The sequence below is a fragment of the Poecile atricapillus genome, chromosome 9 (assembly GCF_030490865.1).
Source record: "Poecile atricapillus isolate bPoeAtr1 chromosome 9, bPoeAtr1.hap1, whole genome shotgun sequence".
Taxonomy (NCBI): domain Eukaryota; kingdom Metazoa; phylum Chordata; class Aves; order Passeriformes; family Paridae; genus Poecile; species Poecile atricapillus.
The window spans coordinates 3,246,706-3,265,503 of record NC_081257.1 but is presented as its reverse complement, the minus strand read 5'-3'; the positions used below and the strand labels follow the sequence as shown (position 1 = coordinate 3,265,503).

At 44.2% G+C, this 18,798-nt stretch overlaps 1 protein-coding gene across 11 annotated transcripts in view; it reads right to left on the bottom strand.

The window, feature by feature from the left end:
• The window catches only part of WNK2 (WNK lysine deficient protein kinase 2), a 96,380-nt gene that overhangs the window by 40,940 nt on the left and 36,642 nt on the right, over positions 1–18,798 (bottom strand). For 9 of the 11 annotated variants that reach the window (XM_058844876.1, XM_058844875.1, XM_058844874.1 and 6 more), the window contains 7 exons: positions 16,696–16,853; positions 9,746–9,834; positions 8,784–9,003; positions 6,278–6,566; positions 4,010–4,206; positions 3,294–3,437; positions 964–1,161 (listed from right to left, as the gene is read on the bottom strand). In XM_058844876.1, coding sequence (XP_058700859.1) covers positions 964–1,161; positions 3,294–3,437; positions 4,010–4,206; positions 6,278–6,566; positions 8,784–9,003; positions 9,746–9,834; positions 16,696–16,853 — 1,295 coding nt within the window. The remainder of the gene's footprint in view (positions 1–963; positions 1,162–3,293; positions 3,438–4,009; positions 4,207–6,277; positions 6,567–8,783; positions 9,004–9,745; positions 9,835–16,695; positions 16,854–18,798) is intronic. The other 2 variants (XM_058844873.1, XM_058844882.1) reach the window with 1 other exon arrangement.

The window sequence follows — 18,798 nt, the reverse complement described above, 5'->3', positions numbered from 1 at the left end:
CTGATGATATAAAGCGGTTTCATTTGCCACACAAGTCACTAAAAACCACCTGTGCCATGAGGATCATTATGTCTGCTTGTTAATCACCTCCATTCATTCCTTGAGGTTCACAAATAGTAATAAAAACTGATTTATGCTTAAATCATTAGTAAAAGCAAAAATAATTCATTTGAGGGGGACGCTTTCATACCTTAGAAGCTTGAAACTACTTCTAACACCAGCTTGAAGCCTTCAAGCAACATCCTAATTAAAAGCTGCTTTCATTTTAACAGAAATTAAAAGGAATTGGGCCAGACGTAACGTGAAATTCTTTGATGCAAAATTAAGTGAGACAATTTAAACCCCTGTTTTCAAGCAAGCTGCAATTCAGGCAGCACTGAAAAGCCCAGAAAAAGGGTCTTTACAATCAAAACCTCCCAGTGATGGAGCAAACATTGGCATCACAGCAGCAGCTCCCTCCTGCCCCTTGGCATAAGGTGCTTCACATTACGGTGCCTGTCACTACCAAACACAGTGACAGCACCATCCACCTTCCTGGGCCAAGGGAAGGGTTTGTCCCTGCTCCAGAGAGCAGAATGACACAGACAGGGTTGGCAGGCACTGTGTGAAGTCAGGAGGTCAGAAAATAGCAATAAAAACAGGCAACTGCTCATGCCTCAAGCCTGGGATGGGGTAGAAATTGGGCCAGGGGGGACAGTGCAAAAGACCAAATCAAAACAACCCCAAAAAAATTATTGCCATTTGGAACCACCATAATCTGGATGGCACAGGGTTGGGCACAAAGGAGACTTCTGATTCACCAAACAAATAACAGAGAAATACACAGGAATTAGGAAAGAGCAAAAAATACTCTTATCGCCTAATTAAACTGGCATGCAGTCAAAATAGCCACACAAAACCTGCAAATGACGTTAATGATTAGCTGGAAATTTCTCCTCTAAGGCTGTGCTCACACGGCATTACCTGGGAAGGGGCCACGGGCGGCAGCTGCGGCACGGTGGAGATCTGCAGGGGCTTCAGGGGGGCGCTGCTGGCGGGCACCTGCGAGCCCTGGGCCGGGAAGGGCGGCAGCAGGTGCGGGGCTGGCGGCAGCGGGCACATGGGCTGGCTGCTGAGCACCTGCTGCAGGGAGGCTGCCTGCGACATGGGCTGCTGCTGCTGCTGCGGGGACACAAGGAAAAAGCTTACTGCTCGTGTACAGATGGCTGGCCGTGCTCCCCGCTTCGCCCCACATCACTGGCACGACAGACCTGGCGCTTGGAGAACAGAATCACAGGCTCATTAAGGCTGGAAAACACCTCTAAGATCGCTGAGTCCAACCACTAAAGCAGCACTGAAAGGTCCACCATTAAAACACGTCCCCATACGTCACATCAAGATGTTTTTTGAACACTTCAAGGGATGGTGACTCTTCCACTTCCCTGGGTAGTCTATTCCAAAGTTTGACCACTCTTCCAGTGAAGCAAATTTCCCTAATATCCAACCTAAACCTTCCCTGGCACAGCTTGAGGTCATTTTCTCTCATCCTGTCCCTGTTCCCAGGGAGCAGAGCCTGACCCCCACATCTGTCCCATCCTGTCAGGGAGCTGTGCAGAACCAAGAAGGTCCCTCCTGAGCCTCCTTTTCTCCAGGCTGAGCCCCTTTCCCAGCTCCATTCCCTGCCCTGGTCATGCTCCACCCCCTCAGGATGTGCTCCAGCAGGGACAGCTCCCAGGAGAGACAGGCACTCTTAATTCAAACACTGCACAAGAGCCATGCTTAAAACACATTTAAATGCAAGATATATTAGCTAAAATGACAAGTGCTAACTGTCTTGGAGAGGTTACTTGTAATGACTCAGACTCTTTAAATCCCAGAGATTGTTCCAGTTGGCCCTGTGAAATCCCCACCCACTAACTTCTAAGATGCAGTTAATACCCAGCTCATCCTGGCAGGCAGAAGTCTCTACATAATGGAGCAGGCATGGAAAGTACAGCACTTATTACCTGAGACACAATCAACAACAATAATTGCAGTAAAAGCTAGGTTCCAGATATTTCTGATGTACGGTAGTGACAATGTGGTAGCCAAAAAAGTAGCTTTACTTTTCCAGGGAAAGTAGTGCTCCCTTGGCCTGACAGGCTTTGGGCAGCAGAACAGAGAGAAAAAGTTGCATTAAAGCTGGAAATCATCAGTTACAAACCCCCACATTTTATGTGCTATCGGTATCTTCTTCTTCAGTTCCTCTTACTAGTTCTGAAAGTACTTAAAAAACCCTTCTGGTTCAAAAGGATGACTCTGAGGCATAGGCTGACTCAGGGTGACTTACTTGGGACCACAGGGCTGGTGGCTTCCCCAGGCCCTGCAGCACACAGAACCTCTGCCACCTCCTGTTTCGGGAAAGATGTGGCACCTTCCCAGTTACAGCCCCAAACCTACGGGAATGGCAGTGTGGGAGCTGGCCTGGCACTGGTGATGGGACACCCACCTTGGATTGGGGGGACCCCACTCACCCCATGGAGGAACTCCTGCCAGACCAAGCCCCAGCTCCAGGGTGGGAGAGCCACACGCCCACGGTGCTGAGCTGGATAAAGCTGCCAGCTCCCAGAGCCAGCCCTGCTCTCGTGCCCCAGCTGGGTTAATCTGCAGCTCAGACAGCTGCTCACGGCTCACCAAGGGGACAGAGGGCACTGGCACGTGTAACTCTGCCACCTCCCACTCCAGGAGACATTGCATTAGAACGTGTCAGGGAATGGAGCAGCTTCCTAAAACCTGCCTCTCAAATCCAGCTTGTGTCTTAGAAAATGCTTGTGAATTGGATATGGCACAGGGAGGGAAAATATCCAGGCAGATTAGGTAATTTTGCCTCATTATAACCTTAGCAGAGTAAATGCAGACACATAAATTCAAAAAATAAATATAAGTTAGGAGACACAACATTGATTCCACATGTGTGATCCACCAGTGCATATTGATCCACCAGTGCATATTGATACCAAAACAATTCATTCTGTAGGCAGATGAATTTCTGACCCTAATTACCCCTCTTCTGCTGTCCTGCCCTACCCTCCTTAGCACGGACATCCATGGGACACTGCTGTCTCTGAGGAACATCGCTGCTCTGGGAAGTTCTGCAGAGAAACTTGGGACACCTTCCCCCATTCCCAGGCTGCTCCAAGGCCTGTCCAGCCTGGCCTTGGGCTCTTCCAGGGATGCAGGGGCAGCCCCAGCTGCTCAGGGACAGTGTGAGAGGCAGAGCAGACACAGGGATGGGATGGGATGGATGTGGCTCCATGGCAGAGCCCATCTCTCACCTGCTGGCCGGCCAGCACGGACGGGGGCGGCTGTCCCAGCGGGAGCGAGGCCACGGTGCTGGGGACCACGGGGAACGGCATGGCCGGCTCCTGGTAGTGCTGCGGCACCACGGCGGGCGCGGCCGGCACCGCGGGCAGGATGGGCTGCGGAGAGACAGCAGTTAGGCAGGGACACTTCCAGGGATGGAGAAACACCAGCTTCTCTGGGAAACCTCTTCCAGGGCCTCCCAACCCTCGCAGGAAATAATTCCATCCCCATAGCCCATCTACTCCTGTCCTCTGGCAGTGGAAGCCATTCCTCCTTGTCCTGTCCCTTCAGGCCTTGTCCCCAGTCCCTCTCCAGCTCTACTGGAGCCCCTTTAGGCCCTGGAAGGGGCTCTGAGGTCTCTCTGGAGCCTTCTCTTCTCCAGGTGAGCACCCCCAGCTCTCCCAGCCTGGCTCCAGAGCAGAGGGACTCCAGTCCTTGGAGCATCTTTGTGGTCTCCTCTGGACACACTCCAACAGGTCCATGTCCTTCTTGTGCTTTGCTGCAAAGCCACTAATGCAGTTCAGTGCCAACAGACTGATAAGGGATTGAGCGGGTCACCATGCACAGAGGTCAGCAAGGGATTCATACAGAGACCCTGGCACCCATATCCCTCTGGGAACAAGAACATAAATGCTAACATGAAATACCTCCCAGGATACAGAACTATTTGAAAAAGCTTTGCACTTACTGCCGAGGGCTGCTGGTAGTGGCTGAGCTGGGGGAGGCTGTGGGGCACGGGCTGGCCCTCGCTCAGGGGGGGGCTGTACACCCTCTGGATGGCAGGAGGGACAGCATCCGGCAGTGACGAGTAGATGACGCTCTGCTGGCTGCTCTGCGAGTCCGAATAAACCGTGGAGCCCTGGCCGCTGTCAAACGTGCTGTCAGCTGGAACAACAGTCATTTCAAGCTCAACAACTCCCAATCTTCAAGTGATGACTTTACAGCAAGGTCACCATGGTTTATGTAATTAGCATTTTTACTACTCTAGCCCTTTCATTATATAAATAAATTATACAACACCAATGTTATTCTCTACAAAAGGCACACGCTGCTTCTCTTAAGCCAAAACCCATCCCCATGGATTTCTGTGCACACTGGTATTTTAGGCACATTAAGATTTCCTTTAAAGGGCATAAGGTTGACATTAAGAATTGCAGATGTTTATAGATTTTGTAGGATGAAGGGAGAGGAAACCCCAGTTGTCATGTTCAGAGCAGATCATGGGGTCTTTTAGACCATCCTCCTTCCCAGGATGCACTGACTTTAACACTGCTTTTATTAGCAGCTGAAAACTGCTGAACTGAAAATGACAAAATTCTTTATGCTGTATGATTTTAGTCCAGCAAGTCATGCTTTGCCTGCGTGTAGTGCAATTAAGGTCAGACACAAACCCCTGTGCAGGTTCCAGGGGGTTTGGCACACTCAGAGCTCTGTGGGAGTTTCTCATGGAGCATTCTCCCAGTTAACCTATGGAACTGCACAGCTACAGGGACCGGGCAAGCACTGGGTCCCTTGTCAACTGGAAATATTGGTATCACTGATCTAAAAATGTCTTTTCACAACTTTCAAAGTGTGTAAAATGCAAGTGCCCAGCTCTGTTTGAGCCTAAGTTACCGCTTTCTTCACTTGAGAAAGGAATTGAGACAGCCAGACTGCAGCTGGACATATCCCAAGGACAAATAGCTTCTAATAGAGATTTAAAATTCAAAAATGAAAGAAAACTGCAACACAGTTTAAAAAAAAATCTTAAATTACAGCTAAGCTTAAATACTATTTCTTTTCCCAACACTTTCCACTGTCTCTTTTTTCCATATTCGAAGTTAAGTTTTACTTATTTGGCTTTTAAGTAACAAATTATTTTTTAATAGCACCAGAGATGACATTTCTCTTTAGCACTCCCAAGCAATTCTCCCAAATGTTTGGTTTTTTTTTTCCAAAATTAAACTCCCCTCTCTATTTATTCAGTTCATTTCTGAAGAGCCAACACAGCCCTGCTCTCAGGATGGGATTTCTGCTGCATTAACATTCCATTTTATTACAAACAATTATTCAGTACCTCAAAGGAAGAAAAAAAAGAGTATGATGGTAGAATGCTAAAGTTAAATCTGTGAGTCAGTCTCAGGTTTTTATAGAATGTACATTGCACACATTAAGTTATTAATTTCCACTTTTTCATTTGTCCTCAAATTACACGAACGGGTGCCGCCTTCATTTATAGAGGTCCTATGCTAAGAAAATGTTCAAATAATCTGATAGCAAATTGCCAAATAATACCAAGTACTGGTTAAAAGCTGAGAAGGAGTAGGAAATAAATTGTGGGGGTTATATTTAGTATAACATTTTGCCAACTCATGTCCAGCAGAACCAAGGGAAGGGCAAGTCACTTCATTGCAGCACTAGAAACAAGAAGAGTCACAACTGCAGTGTTCCTCAAAGGAATTAGCATGAAAAAAGTACATGATCCAAGAAAATGAAATGAGCTCATTTTAGCTTCAGATAAAAAGCTTTGTAAATATGGTAATATTGTGAGTGTTATGCAGATGTGGCTATTTCTCAAATCATGTAAAGGGATTTTTCCTCTACGGGCACACATGAGTATTTCAGTATTCAAAGCAGGCCTCAGTGTAGTCTTTATAAAGTACCTGAATTGAAGTGGCAGCTGTGTCTTGCTAAAGGTTTTGTTTTGCATCTTTTACTTAAGCACAACACACAAGCCCAGAACAGTAAAACAGAAACTCTATGATAACTGTTTAGTAGCAAAGTATATAGAGTTATATAGAGCTATCTATACAATACTGTTCTCTTGAAACTTCATCTCTTTCAAAACTGTCACACATCTGTCCCAGATGTTTGTGGGCTTTGAGCTCTGCAGAACCACCCACACCAGCTCATCTGAGCTCAGGTCATTGCGGGTTTCCCCTCAGACGTTCACCCGCGAAGGCAGCACGGCACTTACAGGCGACGGAGGTGACGCTGGTGGGCAGGTTCTGCTGGAAGGGGTGCTGGTCCGCCTCGGGCTCCTCGGGCTCTGACAGGATGTGGTGGCCCGTGTGGGACAGGTAGGTGACCTGGACCTGCTGTGCCTGCGGCGCCTTCAGCTTGTCTGGGCACTCTGAGTCGCGGCGCTCCTCCGACTGCATCCTGGGCCAGATGCGCTCCCTCCTCCAGAGGATCAGCGCCACTCGGTCACGGATGGACTTGGCCACGATCTTGAGATCGCTCTCGTGGAAAAACCCCGAGTCAATCTGCAGAGGAGCACACACTTAGCAAGGGCCCGAGCACGCGGCTGGGCACGCGCACGAGCGAGACCGGAACCTCTTCCCAACAGAGAGAACATCTGTTTGAAACAACACAAATTTATATCAATTTATTTCTCACGAGAATGGGAACTCAAGAGCTTGGTGGGGTGGGGTTCTTTCTCACTAAAACTTCTATTCCTAATAAATTGAAAAAAAACCAGGATGTAATGTCTAAGACCTGAATATATACTGGCTCTAACTATCCACCACTAAACATCCACTGAGGAGAGCATCAGACTGCCCCCAAATCTTAATTTATTACCATAACCTTTCCAGCACACAGAGTTTTCCAAATTGCTCTGCTTGACAGCACAGCAAATCATGAAGGACAAGATATTAACAGAATTATGTCTCAAATTAACTTCTTTTAAATAGTGAAGTCAGTTAGTATTGATTGACTTTTATAAAGAAAAGCAGACTGTTCCCATTTGATGGAAAAGGGGGTGAGGCTTCTCAGAACTCAACTGCTCAACAGATAAAATGGAAATTCATCTTTGTGCTATTTGTTTGCATCATCTCCTGCAGTGCAGGGTATGAATTTTCATTTGATAATGACCTACCAGAGCTTTTTCTGCTCACCCTACATTTTTAACATGCACATTTGACAGATCTGAAAGCACTTACACCCATGGGGGAAATCTAGAAGCTTTCCTGCCTTGTCCTTGCCCAACCCACTAGAACGTTTCCAGTTCCCTTTGCCCACATTCTTTGGGCAGGTGGGATTGCCTGACTACCAAAAACCCATCAGTAATGACAAATAATTCCCTGTAGTCAGAAGGTCTCCTGCATTCTTCTCTTCCACAGCACATAAAGCAACAAACTGATGAAAGCACACGGCTTTGGTGTTCCACAATTCATAGGGATTTGAAAAAGACATTTAGGAATAATTTTAGGAAAAATAGGGGTTTTTCTGCCCCTACAACAGCCTCAGGTTTGAAAGCATTTCATGGGCAGTCACTTAGGTAAGCATTAATGTAGAATACAGATTTTAAAGTTATTTGGGAATTATTTGGGAAAGAGTACAGTGTCACTGTAGTTTGGGCATGATCTTTTCAAATATACTCTTCACAAGAATTATCTCCTCTTCAAAATAAAGCATCACAACTGTGGACCAAACTTAGAGAACTTTGAAGTTCCAAATATTTCCATCAATATTTAAATGCAAAATAAAACAGCAAGAAATGGTACCAGAGTGATTTTTAAACTAAATGAGTTCTGTAATGATATATTACTGGAAAAACATTAGACCTACTGCAAACTAACGACAAGAAGACAAAGGAGCCTGAATTCCTCCCGCTAAACTTGGAGTAGATGGTGATGAGTTCCAGCAGAGCAAGGCAGCATTACCAAAATGAGTGCCTCCTGAGAAGAACATGAGTGCTGATGACATCATTAAATGGGATCCCTCGGGATTTAGAGTCTAATAGGAACGTTTCTGCAAGCACAGGAACGTTCAGACCCTTGGCTCAGTGCCTCTGTGACATTACAACACCGAAACAACTGCAGCAAAGACACCATCAAAATAGGAGTTCAAGGACAATGTGGTGAAACTGAAACACAGATTTTCTAACAAATGCTCAAAATTATAAAAATACAGAAATTCAGCAAGTGAAACTTATCTGCTAAAAAATCCAAAGCTTACTCCTAACTCAGTGAATCCAGTTTCCTACCGAAGTTTGGGGATAGAGTGGCTGATCACCTTTCTCATCTACATTCCTTCTAAGGAACACCAACAGAAAAGATGGGGAAAAGTGTTTTGGAGAATTCAATGCAGAGTATTTTGTGATTGAACTTCTGAACTCTTCTAATGAATTTCTAGCTGCTGTCTGGAACTAAACGGACTCCAAATAAATTCAAAGACATTCAATGGCCTATAGAAACTGGAGAACAGCTTGCAAAACATAAAAGTAGACCTGACTCCTATGGTACCTAAGCCATGTAAATTGTGATTTCAGGCATCTGTTTGCAAACAATATGCTTCAGTTAGTTGTTCCCTGTTCACCCCTTTCTTGCAGTAGCCTTTCCAAAATCAATGGCAAGTGTCTAAACTGGACACCTGGAGTGGTTCAAGGGAAGTTACTTCACCCAACTCAATCCTGTTGTCCCTTCAGATTTATGCACAACTTTCCATATATACATATTATTGTCAGAAGTGTATTTTACCATTTCTTGTGCAACATCATCGGGAGTTTCCTTCTCCAGATCAAAAGTAAACTCAATGGCTCCATTGTCTTTGGGTTTTCCTTTCAGTTTCTTAGGATCTTCTACCCAGAGTCTTAAGGCAATAGAGGATTTCCTACCATGGTCTTCTTCTGCAAGTTCCACTCTTACCCCGGTATCTTCAGCAAAGAAGGCATGGCTTAATAAATCTTTAATTTCATATCTGCAAAGGATATAAAGAAGATTCAAACACTGCAAGTCAACAGTTTCAGAAAGGTTTGTAACATTTAACTGCTGTTAAAGCTGGAAACATTTACACTACGGTCGGTATTCACCCATAATGAATTTGTGTTCTTTTTGAAAAAATGTGGGATTTTGAAAAGGAAGAAAAACTGAAGAAGTGACATTTCCCACTTCTCAAAGCTTTAGCAATATTCATACACCACAAGCAGCCGATTGTAGCTTTGTTGAACTTTTCTTAATTATCTGAGCTTAAGGAGTACCAGAGAAGAGATTCTCTCTAGGCAGTCAGCTGCAGTCCCTAAAAACTGTATTTGTGAAAGTCAGGAAATACTGAGCACAAGACAAAGTGGCAGAGACCAGCAAAACATTAGTTTTTAAAACCAAAGCTGGAAACAAGGCACAAGGTGTCTCCATGTCCAGAGGTCAATGAAATCTGCTACAACAGCTCGTGATGAATCCACCACACCATCCCTGCCCCCCACAGAACCTTCCCAGTGACATGTTTTGGGCTGCTGAACCAGAAATTGCAAGAATACCCTGGAGCTCAGCTCCACAGTGATGCTGAGAGACACAACAGCACTGACACTGAATGTCAGGAAAGCAGGAAATCATTTCTATTTGCACTTCCATGCTGCATTTTCTTCTTTCACAGGGAAGACCCACAGCTCTGAAACCCCTGCATACACATTACTTAATACAAAACTCGATCCCTTGAAACAAACCTTTCTTCTTTGTTTTTGCAGATGCACTCCCCAATTATCTCCTTAATTTCAGGATCAGTAACTTTCTCAAAGCTTGCTGGCTTTATACCCTAAAAGCACAGAGAAAAACAATTTAATGGGAAAAAGAACTACATTATACCTCTTAATTAAGCTTATTTTCTCTGCATTTTAAAGGTAATTCAACCCAGGAAATAACTAATACTTTTAAGTTGTCAGTCTTAGTGCAAAACTGAGTTGAGGATTTAGGGGTACTGTATTTCAAAATACCATTGCACTTCAAAATTAGTACACTAGTGTGCATGAGCTCAGCCATACAGAATGGAAGTATCCCTTTTTCTTTACCAGCCTTTGCAAATTTTACCTTTAAGTCCTCTGGATTCTGAACTGAATATTCAAGAAACAGCTAATTTTAAATTTAAAAAAAAAAACATTTTCTGAAATTATTCCTTTTATGTTTTTGTCTTAAGTCTCAAAGCACTAGATGAATAAAACAAATAATCATGGCTTTCTTCAGAGAGCAAGCACTGAAATGAGTCAAAAATACCTTGGAATATTCCATATTCCTGTTTTCCACAAACCTCTTGCTTTTCCATGACCCAACCACTCTCCAACATATTCCCCTCTACATAGAAAATTAAAGATCAGCCCCAAAACCAAGCAGGGAAGTAGGAGAATTCGCTCACCAGCTCTGCATTGCTCCTGAATGTCCCAGAATATTGTTAGAAACCCCTTGGGAATATGTGATAGAGCAGGTGCAAAATACAAATCTAGTTAAATCTCTGTTAAATGTTAGCATCTTTGCTGGGAACAGATTTGGAACAGCAACCTATGAGTACAGCCTTTCAAGGAGAAAACCCAACTACCCATTGCAGGAGAAAACCCTGGGAAGCAGAACCAGTGTCCCCACATCCATCTGTATATTCAGGTACTGATGACAAGTGGCAGCACAAGAAGTTTTTCTGCTTATTTGTGATGTCCAGCTTAAATCACAGAATTAATTGATTCCTTTTCAAAAACACGTTATTACCTCTACCTACTAAACCAAGATGTATATGGATGAAAATATGACAAAATTAATTTGAGAAGAGATGATGCAGTTAGACCCTATCACTTAAGGACCCAAGTACTTCCAGTGAAGTCAATAAGCAGAACAAAAAGGAAACATAATTTCGTTTATCTAAAAAAACAGAATGTGATTAAGCACACAACTGAACGGGAATTGGACATTTAGCTCCATTCAAATCCTTTTAAAGTTTCATTCTGAAATAACAGTAAATAATGGCTCATGCAGTCACAGATAAGGAGCCCTGCAGAGTGGACTTTTGGCTCACCCAGTGGATTAAAAGAAGAAAACAAGTATTTTCAAAGGGCATCTGCAAGTAATACACTGAATTAAGTTTTGAATAAATTTTATGGGTGAATTTCAGTGAGGGCTAGAGTTTCTCTGAGACTTTCTGAATGTTCCAGCATCAGATCATACTTTTATCCTTTTATTAACATTCCGTTGCTATTCAAGCCTCAGATTCTACTTCAAACTTTATTAATTGGTAACTTTAGGTCAACAACCCCCTATTTGTCTTAAAATTCTAGAGTGAAATACATAAATCATAAATTTTGATAAAAATAGTAATAAATACACAGAATAGTCACACAAAGACCCAGCTCCTTGGTGTAGCTGCAACAGAAAGCTGTGGAGATCCACAGAAACCCATTTTTGTGAGAACAAACCAAAATAATCTGCACACATGGCTGGCTGGCTTTGACTCACTAAAAAGAATTATTTGTTTAAGCAAACCTAAATCTTACTGATGAGATGAAGGTTCCAATTTTGTATATTAGAAAAATGTGCAAAGTCTAGGCTGGCTCTAATGTGCCAAGGGGAGCTCTTAGGAGAGCTCTGATACCTGAACTAGAAATGAAAGAAAACAAAGCATCACCAAAATGGATTTTCAGCTCTGTATCCTAACTCACCTTTAAGCTACAGGAGTGTGTTCTCCATCAGAAAGAAGGATAAATCTGTACATTTCAATTCACTGTTGCTTGCTATGAGAAAACTGATTTTTTTTTCTGCAGGAAGAAAGGGTAGTGAGACCTAATAAAGGCTTTAACCTGAAGAAAGGCAGGTTTAGATTGGACATAAGAAATTCCTCCCTGTGATGGTGGGGAGGCCCTGGCACAGGGTGCCCAGAGCATCAGATCCTCGATGACTGGTTCCAAATATTGAGCTTACAAATTGCTCTCACAAATAAAAAAAGCAACTCTTCCACCAACACTTTATTTTCCCCATCTTTGGACAGAACACAGACTCCTCTCCAAACATCATTGTGTTAATCTGCTGAACAGCTAAGCTATGAATAGATGACTAAAACAAACAAGGACAAAACATGTGGAGTGAAGTACTGAACAGAGCTGCTGTGCCAGTGTTTTCTCCCTGTCTCTGTGCTATAGGATGCTTTTGTTCCTTACTCTTCATTAAACTCTCCAAGGCCATCTCCCTGGGATGCTGTAAACCCTCCCTTGCAGCACAGTGCTCCTGACAATGAAGGGGGATTCTATCTGCCATCAAAGGACTCATCTCATTCACCTAAACAAGAGCCATCTGTCTTCCCTGAGCATTCCCAAGGAAACACGCCACCAAAATTCAAAGTGTATTAGCAAAGAAATTATCCATGACAGTTTGAAAGCTGCACAGCCTCTTATAAATTAAAATAAACTCAATGCCACCACATGTGAAAGGCAGGGCTTGCTGGGTGGCATAAGGGGCATAACGATAATACAAGTTCCTTAAATGTTAAAATATATATATACACCAAGAGCAATATATATAAACCAAGAGCAAAATGAGAGATTAAATATTTTCCCTTTTGAGAATTTCTTTGTCTCAAACAGAATGATTTATTCTGACTTCCTCACCACCACTTATTCCCACCCCCTTCTTCCTGAAGCAATTAGATTTGTGATCCATTGCCCTCCAGTATAAGGCAGCTGAGTCTACAGCCAGACACACACAGATATTGAAGTTGTATCCTTCATGCTGAGGGAAGAAATGTGCTGCTTATTCTGCAGGGTCTAAAAACAGCTGCTTGCCATTTCCCATCAGCAGAGCACACTTTGCAAGAGCAGCACGTGATGTTCTGAAGGGACACAGCGAATGCCACGAGTCGCTGGCACACCTGACCCACATCAGTCAGGTTTCTAGAGGCTTTCCTGGCCCCTGGAAATGCCCTTCCACCCCAGAGACAGCCTGCTCTGGGCTACCACTCCACCTTCCACCTGCAGGTAACTCTAAACTCACATCATTCCTAAAAAAGGAAAAACACCTTCTACCAAAAAAGCTGAAGCCATGTTTCCAGCTGAAACTGTGCCCTGGCACACACTCTCTGAAGTCACTGAAATGAAAGTAAAGCTCTCAGTTTTACCAGGATTTTGTTCCATGACATCACTGTGTACAATTACAAACTCATCTCTGTTTCACTCCAGAATGGTGCTCCATCTTAATGTGAAGCTAAGAGGATTACTTGCAGATCTAAGAAGATCTCCAAAAGCCACAAGAAGTCCATGCAATGACATTCACAGCATTATTTGCCTGCTGTTATTGTGCCACAGCCACAGCATTTATTCTGTCTGTGTGCACTATGGCATACAAGCTGAGAATGCTGAGAAAACCTTCAATTGCTGGTGAGAACAAACAATATGAAAGCTTTACATGCAAACCAGAACACTGTCACGGGGTGGGTTGTTCTGAAGCACAGGTTTGTAGCACTAAACCCAAGGAGATGGCCAGAAACTGTGAATTCTGCAGAGCATCCCTAAGAAAACACTGGGCTGGAGCAGCCTGGGAAGGTCACGGATTCCAATGTTTCATCACTATTGTCTACATCAAAATCACTTGGCAGAATGATTAAACACAAAAAAAATCTGAGTAAGAAAAACCATCAACTTATGCATGAAAAATGAGATTATGGCATCAGAACGAAGGGCACTGCAAATATGCTGACCAGGAAATCACTTCAAAGTGAACTGTGGTAAATGTGGCTTGGCCCTGCTGCTTGGGAAAGATGTGTTTTCTATTTATGGTACATATCCATTTTTTTAATGTTTACACTCCATCATTTGGACTGAAAGGGCAGAGAGAGGTGACAAGTTGGAACAAGCCTGTCTCAAATGAGCCCCTCTGCACATTCCCAAACACGAGCACCACCTTATCCTGGACAACTGCAAACATTCAGGAATACGTGGAAAAACAGGAATGCAAAAATTAAAACAGCAATTAAGCCATAAGAATATGGTCAGGCAGAATAAAAGGCCACTGAAATAAATTAAGTATAATAATCTTACAATACAGACATGCAGAATGTGACACATGCTAAAATAATAATGTCTCAGAAAGGTAATGTTTACATTTTCTACACCACTAAGGATGAGCAATGTGTGTGACTTGGACTTGAGGTGTATTTCATGTCCTAGTACCAGGCAAGGGCATGGTGGAGTGTTAGGACATAGAGTAGAAACTACTGAAAAAGAGATTATAGTGGCTAAACCCAAATCATGCCCTGCCTGTGCTGGGCAGCAGAGGGAATGTCAGCTACTGAAGGTAGGCAGTCTAAAGATTTTGTGGGTTGTTGCTCCTTGATACAAACTCTAGCCAGAAATTCCAACCCCTATGGATGCTCTGGTGGTTGCCACTGCAATGCTGAGCCCAAGGCGGGAAAAGAAAGTCATTTTATTTTATACTTTTTAAATAAAGGCATCAGGCAGCTAGACACAGGAAACACATTTCACAATGCACTGACACTCAATTTAAAACACTAGAAATAATATTTATAATCCTGGTGAAAAAAAAGCCCCAGCTTCATAAAGAAGTAAACGTTTCACTGAGAAATTGCAGTGTTCAGGGGCTCTGCATCCTCTCCATCCAAGAAGGTCAGAGCCACCTTCTGCTCTAGTGAGAGCCCCAAACCTAATCTAATACTGGAAGAAAACAGTCTAATTCAGCCTCTGGGTTCAGCCTACACTCCATTTGAGTGTATTTCAGTCTGTAAGCCCCAAGGCTCACACAAGTTGCCTCATCACCAACCCTAACTCTTCATCCAAGTGATTTTAGAGTTACTTTGTCTGTTTTTGCCACTGCCCCAGCTTAGGGCAGACCCCACACCCCAAACTCCTCCACCTCCTCCTCAGCTGCTGCATCCCTCAGACCCCGCAGGCCACTCACACTGCTCAGAGCAGGGTCCCTCCTGTCAGCAGCTCCCTGCAGGTGCAGCTCCGCTAGAGAAGATACTGAGCCCACCAGAAATTCCTCCTGGGACAGAGGATCTCCCCCAGGATGAGGCTCCTCCTGCACCCTCACTGCAGAGGTCCACCCCCTGCTCCTCCTTCCTGCCTGACAGTTGTGCAGCTCATGGCATTTGACAGGGCTTTCTCCACTCCACAGGCAGCTGGTTAACCCTTTCCTTGGAAAAACAGGAATGCCAATTTTTGCCATCTAAGGAATCCTGCTGCCTTTGCTCCTGCTGCTACTACCCCAAATTCAGATGAAAACCTCACACCCTCTGTGCTGGTACCTGATGCTTTTGTCTTCAGCTTTCCCTGCCAGACACTTCTGCTTCAAAAATACCCCTTACAACGACCTTTCAACAGCTTCTCTGCCATTGCTTGTTCTGTGTGATAATCATCATCTCCCACCTCTCTGAAGCTGCCACTATAAAGCCAGTTTTACAAAACTATAATAATTTACCATCTAATTCTGAGCTGTGTAAAGGTTACTGCCATAAAAACAAGTTGGCTCAGGCTTTAATCAGTGTTTAAAAAAATGGCTACTTAAGTCTAAAAATTGAAATATAACATCTAATTAGGAATCCTCTGATTAATCATTATTCTTTGCCATCTTGGATATTGCTTTGATAAACGAGGCTTAGGAGCCTTGCAAAGTCTTAATCACCAATATTCCAGATGGCTGTGAGGTGTGCACAGAGCTTCTGTGGGTACGTGGTGCAGTGAAGAGCTCGATGCTCTCCGTGGCTCCAGGTGCACACACACATTCCCAGTAACACCAGCTCCCACAGTGGGACTGGGTACCTGAACAGTCTCACACACAGGACATGAGGCTACAGAGCCTAAAATCAGAAGAGCCTCTTGAAGCCACTCTGTGAAGCTCCAGAGCCCAAGGAGGTGTCCCCTAAGCTGCCCACACTGGTTGCATTGAGGCCATATCTGAAGGACCAAAACGGAGCCAACATCCCTTGTGCCAAAGGTAATAAACACTGGGATAAAGAACCATGGAATAACAACATGCAGTAGCCATGTGGCTCTAGGTTCACAGAATCACAGGATGGTCTGGGTTGGGAGGTACCTCATCCCAACCTGCCTGCAATGGGCAGACACACCTTCCACTAGACCAGGTAGCTCCAAACCCTGCCCCACCTGGCCATGAATAACAAGGATAAAGGCAAGGAACTCCCCCAGCCATCAAACCCATTCCCAGTCTCTGAGAAGCTGCAGCATGGTTTGCAGCCAGCACATCCATGGCTGCACACACTCACCTCCCTGCAACACCATGGGGGCTGCTACAGGATGAAGATAACTGCACTGCTCAGCAGTTTCTGAGGCCTTTTGTGGGGTTTAAATTATTTCCGAGTGGCTCTGGGTTGAAAGCAACACTTTAAGAAGAGTTAAACTACCGAGCATCAGTACCTTGGGCTGTATTTGTGGCCGATGGAGATAAAATCAATGACAAAGATTACTGAAAATATTTGATGCAGCTGCACCCAGTCAAACACACTCCAAGTGTAGAGCTGTGAAACAAGCTTGAAACAGGTTTGTGTAACCCAGAGCTCAGATACCTCAATTCTACAACACAGTATACACTCAGCAGCACTGACACCTCATCAAAATATGCTTTTGAACCTTCCAATGACAAGACCCAACACCAATCAAGGACATGTACTCACACAGGTTACTTTTCGGTAGATTTGAGCAGCATTCTGGCATTCTGAGTAAGGGTATTCTGAGGTAGCCATTTCCAGCATGCACATTCCAAACGCGTAGACATCCACAGATTCATCGTAGTGTTCCTCATACATCTCTGGGGCCATGAATTCTGGTGTGCCTACACAGACACACAAAGAGAAATGCTGATTTTTTACAGGAGTCTAAATGGCTTTAACCACAAGCTTTTTCACCTTTAAGAAGAATGCCCAGTACAACTGTGTATAGATCATGCAAGATCATTTCAAAAGAGCTCAAGCATCCCCCAGGGAAGAAATCCAAGATCGATGTATGCACTTCCATACATCCATGGGCATGGCTTGCTGACAATAATCCAAAGGGGGGAAGCAGGGCAGAGGGGAAGCAGGGCAGGGGGGAAGGGGAAGGAAAAGAATGAAAAATTCCAAAAATTGACAAGAAAATGAGCTATGGTTCATTTCCTGCCTATACTGAAGTGATAGAATGGTTTCTGTCTGGCTGGAGAGAAGGATGTGCACAGGGCTGGGGAGGTGAAAAGGGGAGAAGAGAAACTTCACTCTTGTTTTTCTCACTGCAAATTTGCATTTTTTTGTTTCCTCCAGAGATACAGAGTAACCACCAGCAGGCAGACAACACTTTGAAAGCCAGTAGTATCACAAATCACCTACAGAGTCATGCACAAAACATCAAACCTAATTCTGTCACTGGTTTAGTGGGACAAATCAATGAGGCTACTCACAGAACAAGGTCCTACTCAATAGGGATTAAGGTGCTGGGAATCTGATGCAACTGGGTAAATATGAAGTGAGGCACTGGGAGCTGCAGCTTGGGGACAAGCAGCAACTTCCAACACCTGCAACATTTGCTCTGCAAACTACTCAGAAAAGGAGTGGCTTATAAAGCAAATATATAAATATATATATATTAATAATTAATTAATATATATTAAAATTATTAAAATATAAAAATATATCTATTAATACTTGGGTAATTAATTCCAGGAACTGTATCTCATACTGTAATGCATGCTTAGGAGTAATGACTAGTTTATTTCCTTTCTACATAGAATAGATGAAGGAAGAGAGATCAATGCAATGGTGTTTCAAGGGACAGTAGCAGCAAGCTGTTGGGACGCCAAAAAGAGAGTGGCAGGTCTTGGATCATGAGAAAAACCAAGATAAACTCTGCCTGCTCAGGCTCAGCACCCAAACTGCCCCCAGCCCTGGCAGATCCCATCAGTACTTGGTTATGTCATCACTAATCAGCAGCAAAAGCACAACTCTAATTAAAGTAACATAGAATCAGAAAAAATAGTTCAGGCTATGCCAGGATGGTTTGGATTGGAAGGGACCTTAAAGCTCATCTCATTCACCCCCTGCCCCAGGCAGGGACACCTTCCCCTGTCCCAGGCTGCTCCAAGCCCTGTCCAGCCTGGCCTTGGGCACTGCCAGGGATCCAGGGGCAGCCACAGCTGCTCTGGGCACCTGTGCCAGGGCCTGCCCACCCTCACAGTAACGTTTGCTCCTAATATCCAATCTAAATCTCTCTTCCTCCAGGTACAAGCCATCACCCAAGTCTCTAAAGAAACTGAGGAAACCCCATCCCTGGAAGTGTCCCAGGCCAGGATGGATGGATCTTGGAGCAACCTGGGACAGCAGAAAGTGTTCCAGCCATGGCAGACAAGATGATCTAATCCAAACCATTCTAGGATTCTCTGACTTGTTCTGTACTCTTTTTAAATGGCAACATAAAGGACAACCCTCAAAATTAGGGTCAGGTTTTTCTGAGGTAGATTAGACCTAGCTCATGAACAAGCACTTCTGTAAAATCAATTGTGCAAAATTCAAGACTGATCTCTTCCCTTGTTTATGTTCCTTCAAAGGTACCTCATTCCTCCAGCCTTAGCAAATCAGCCAGAGCCATGTCATGGAGGCTCAGTTTAGCCCCTCTCTCTGGGCTTTTGTTCCAGCTGTCACCAAGGCACAGATTGCTGCTCAGAAAGGGTTAACAGCTGCCACAGGGAATTATTTTGGAGCTGCTGCCTTGCTTTAGAAGGAACACAACTCAGGAGCGGGACTGAATCTCAT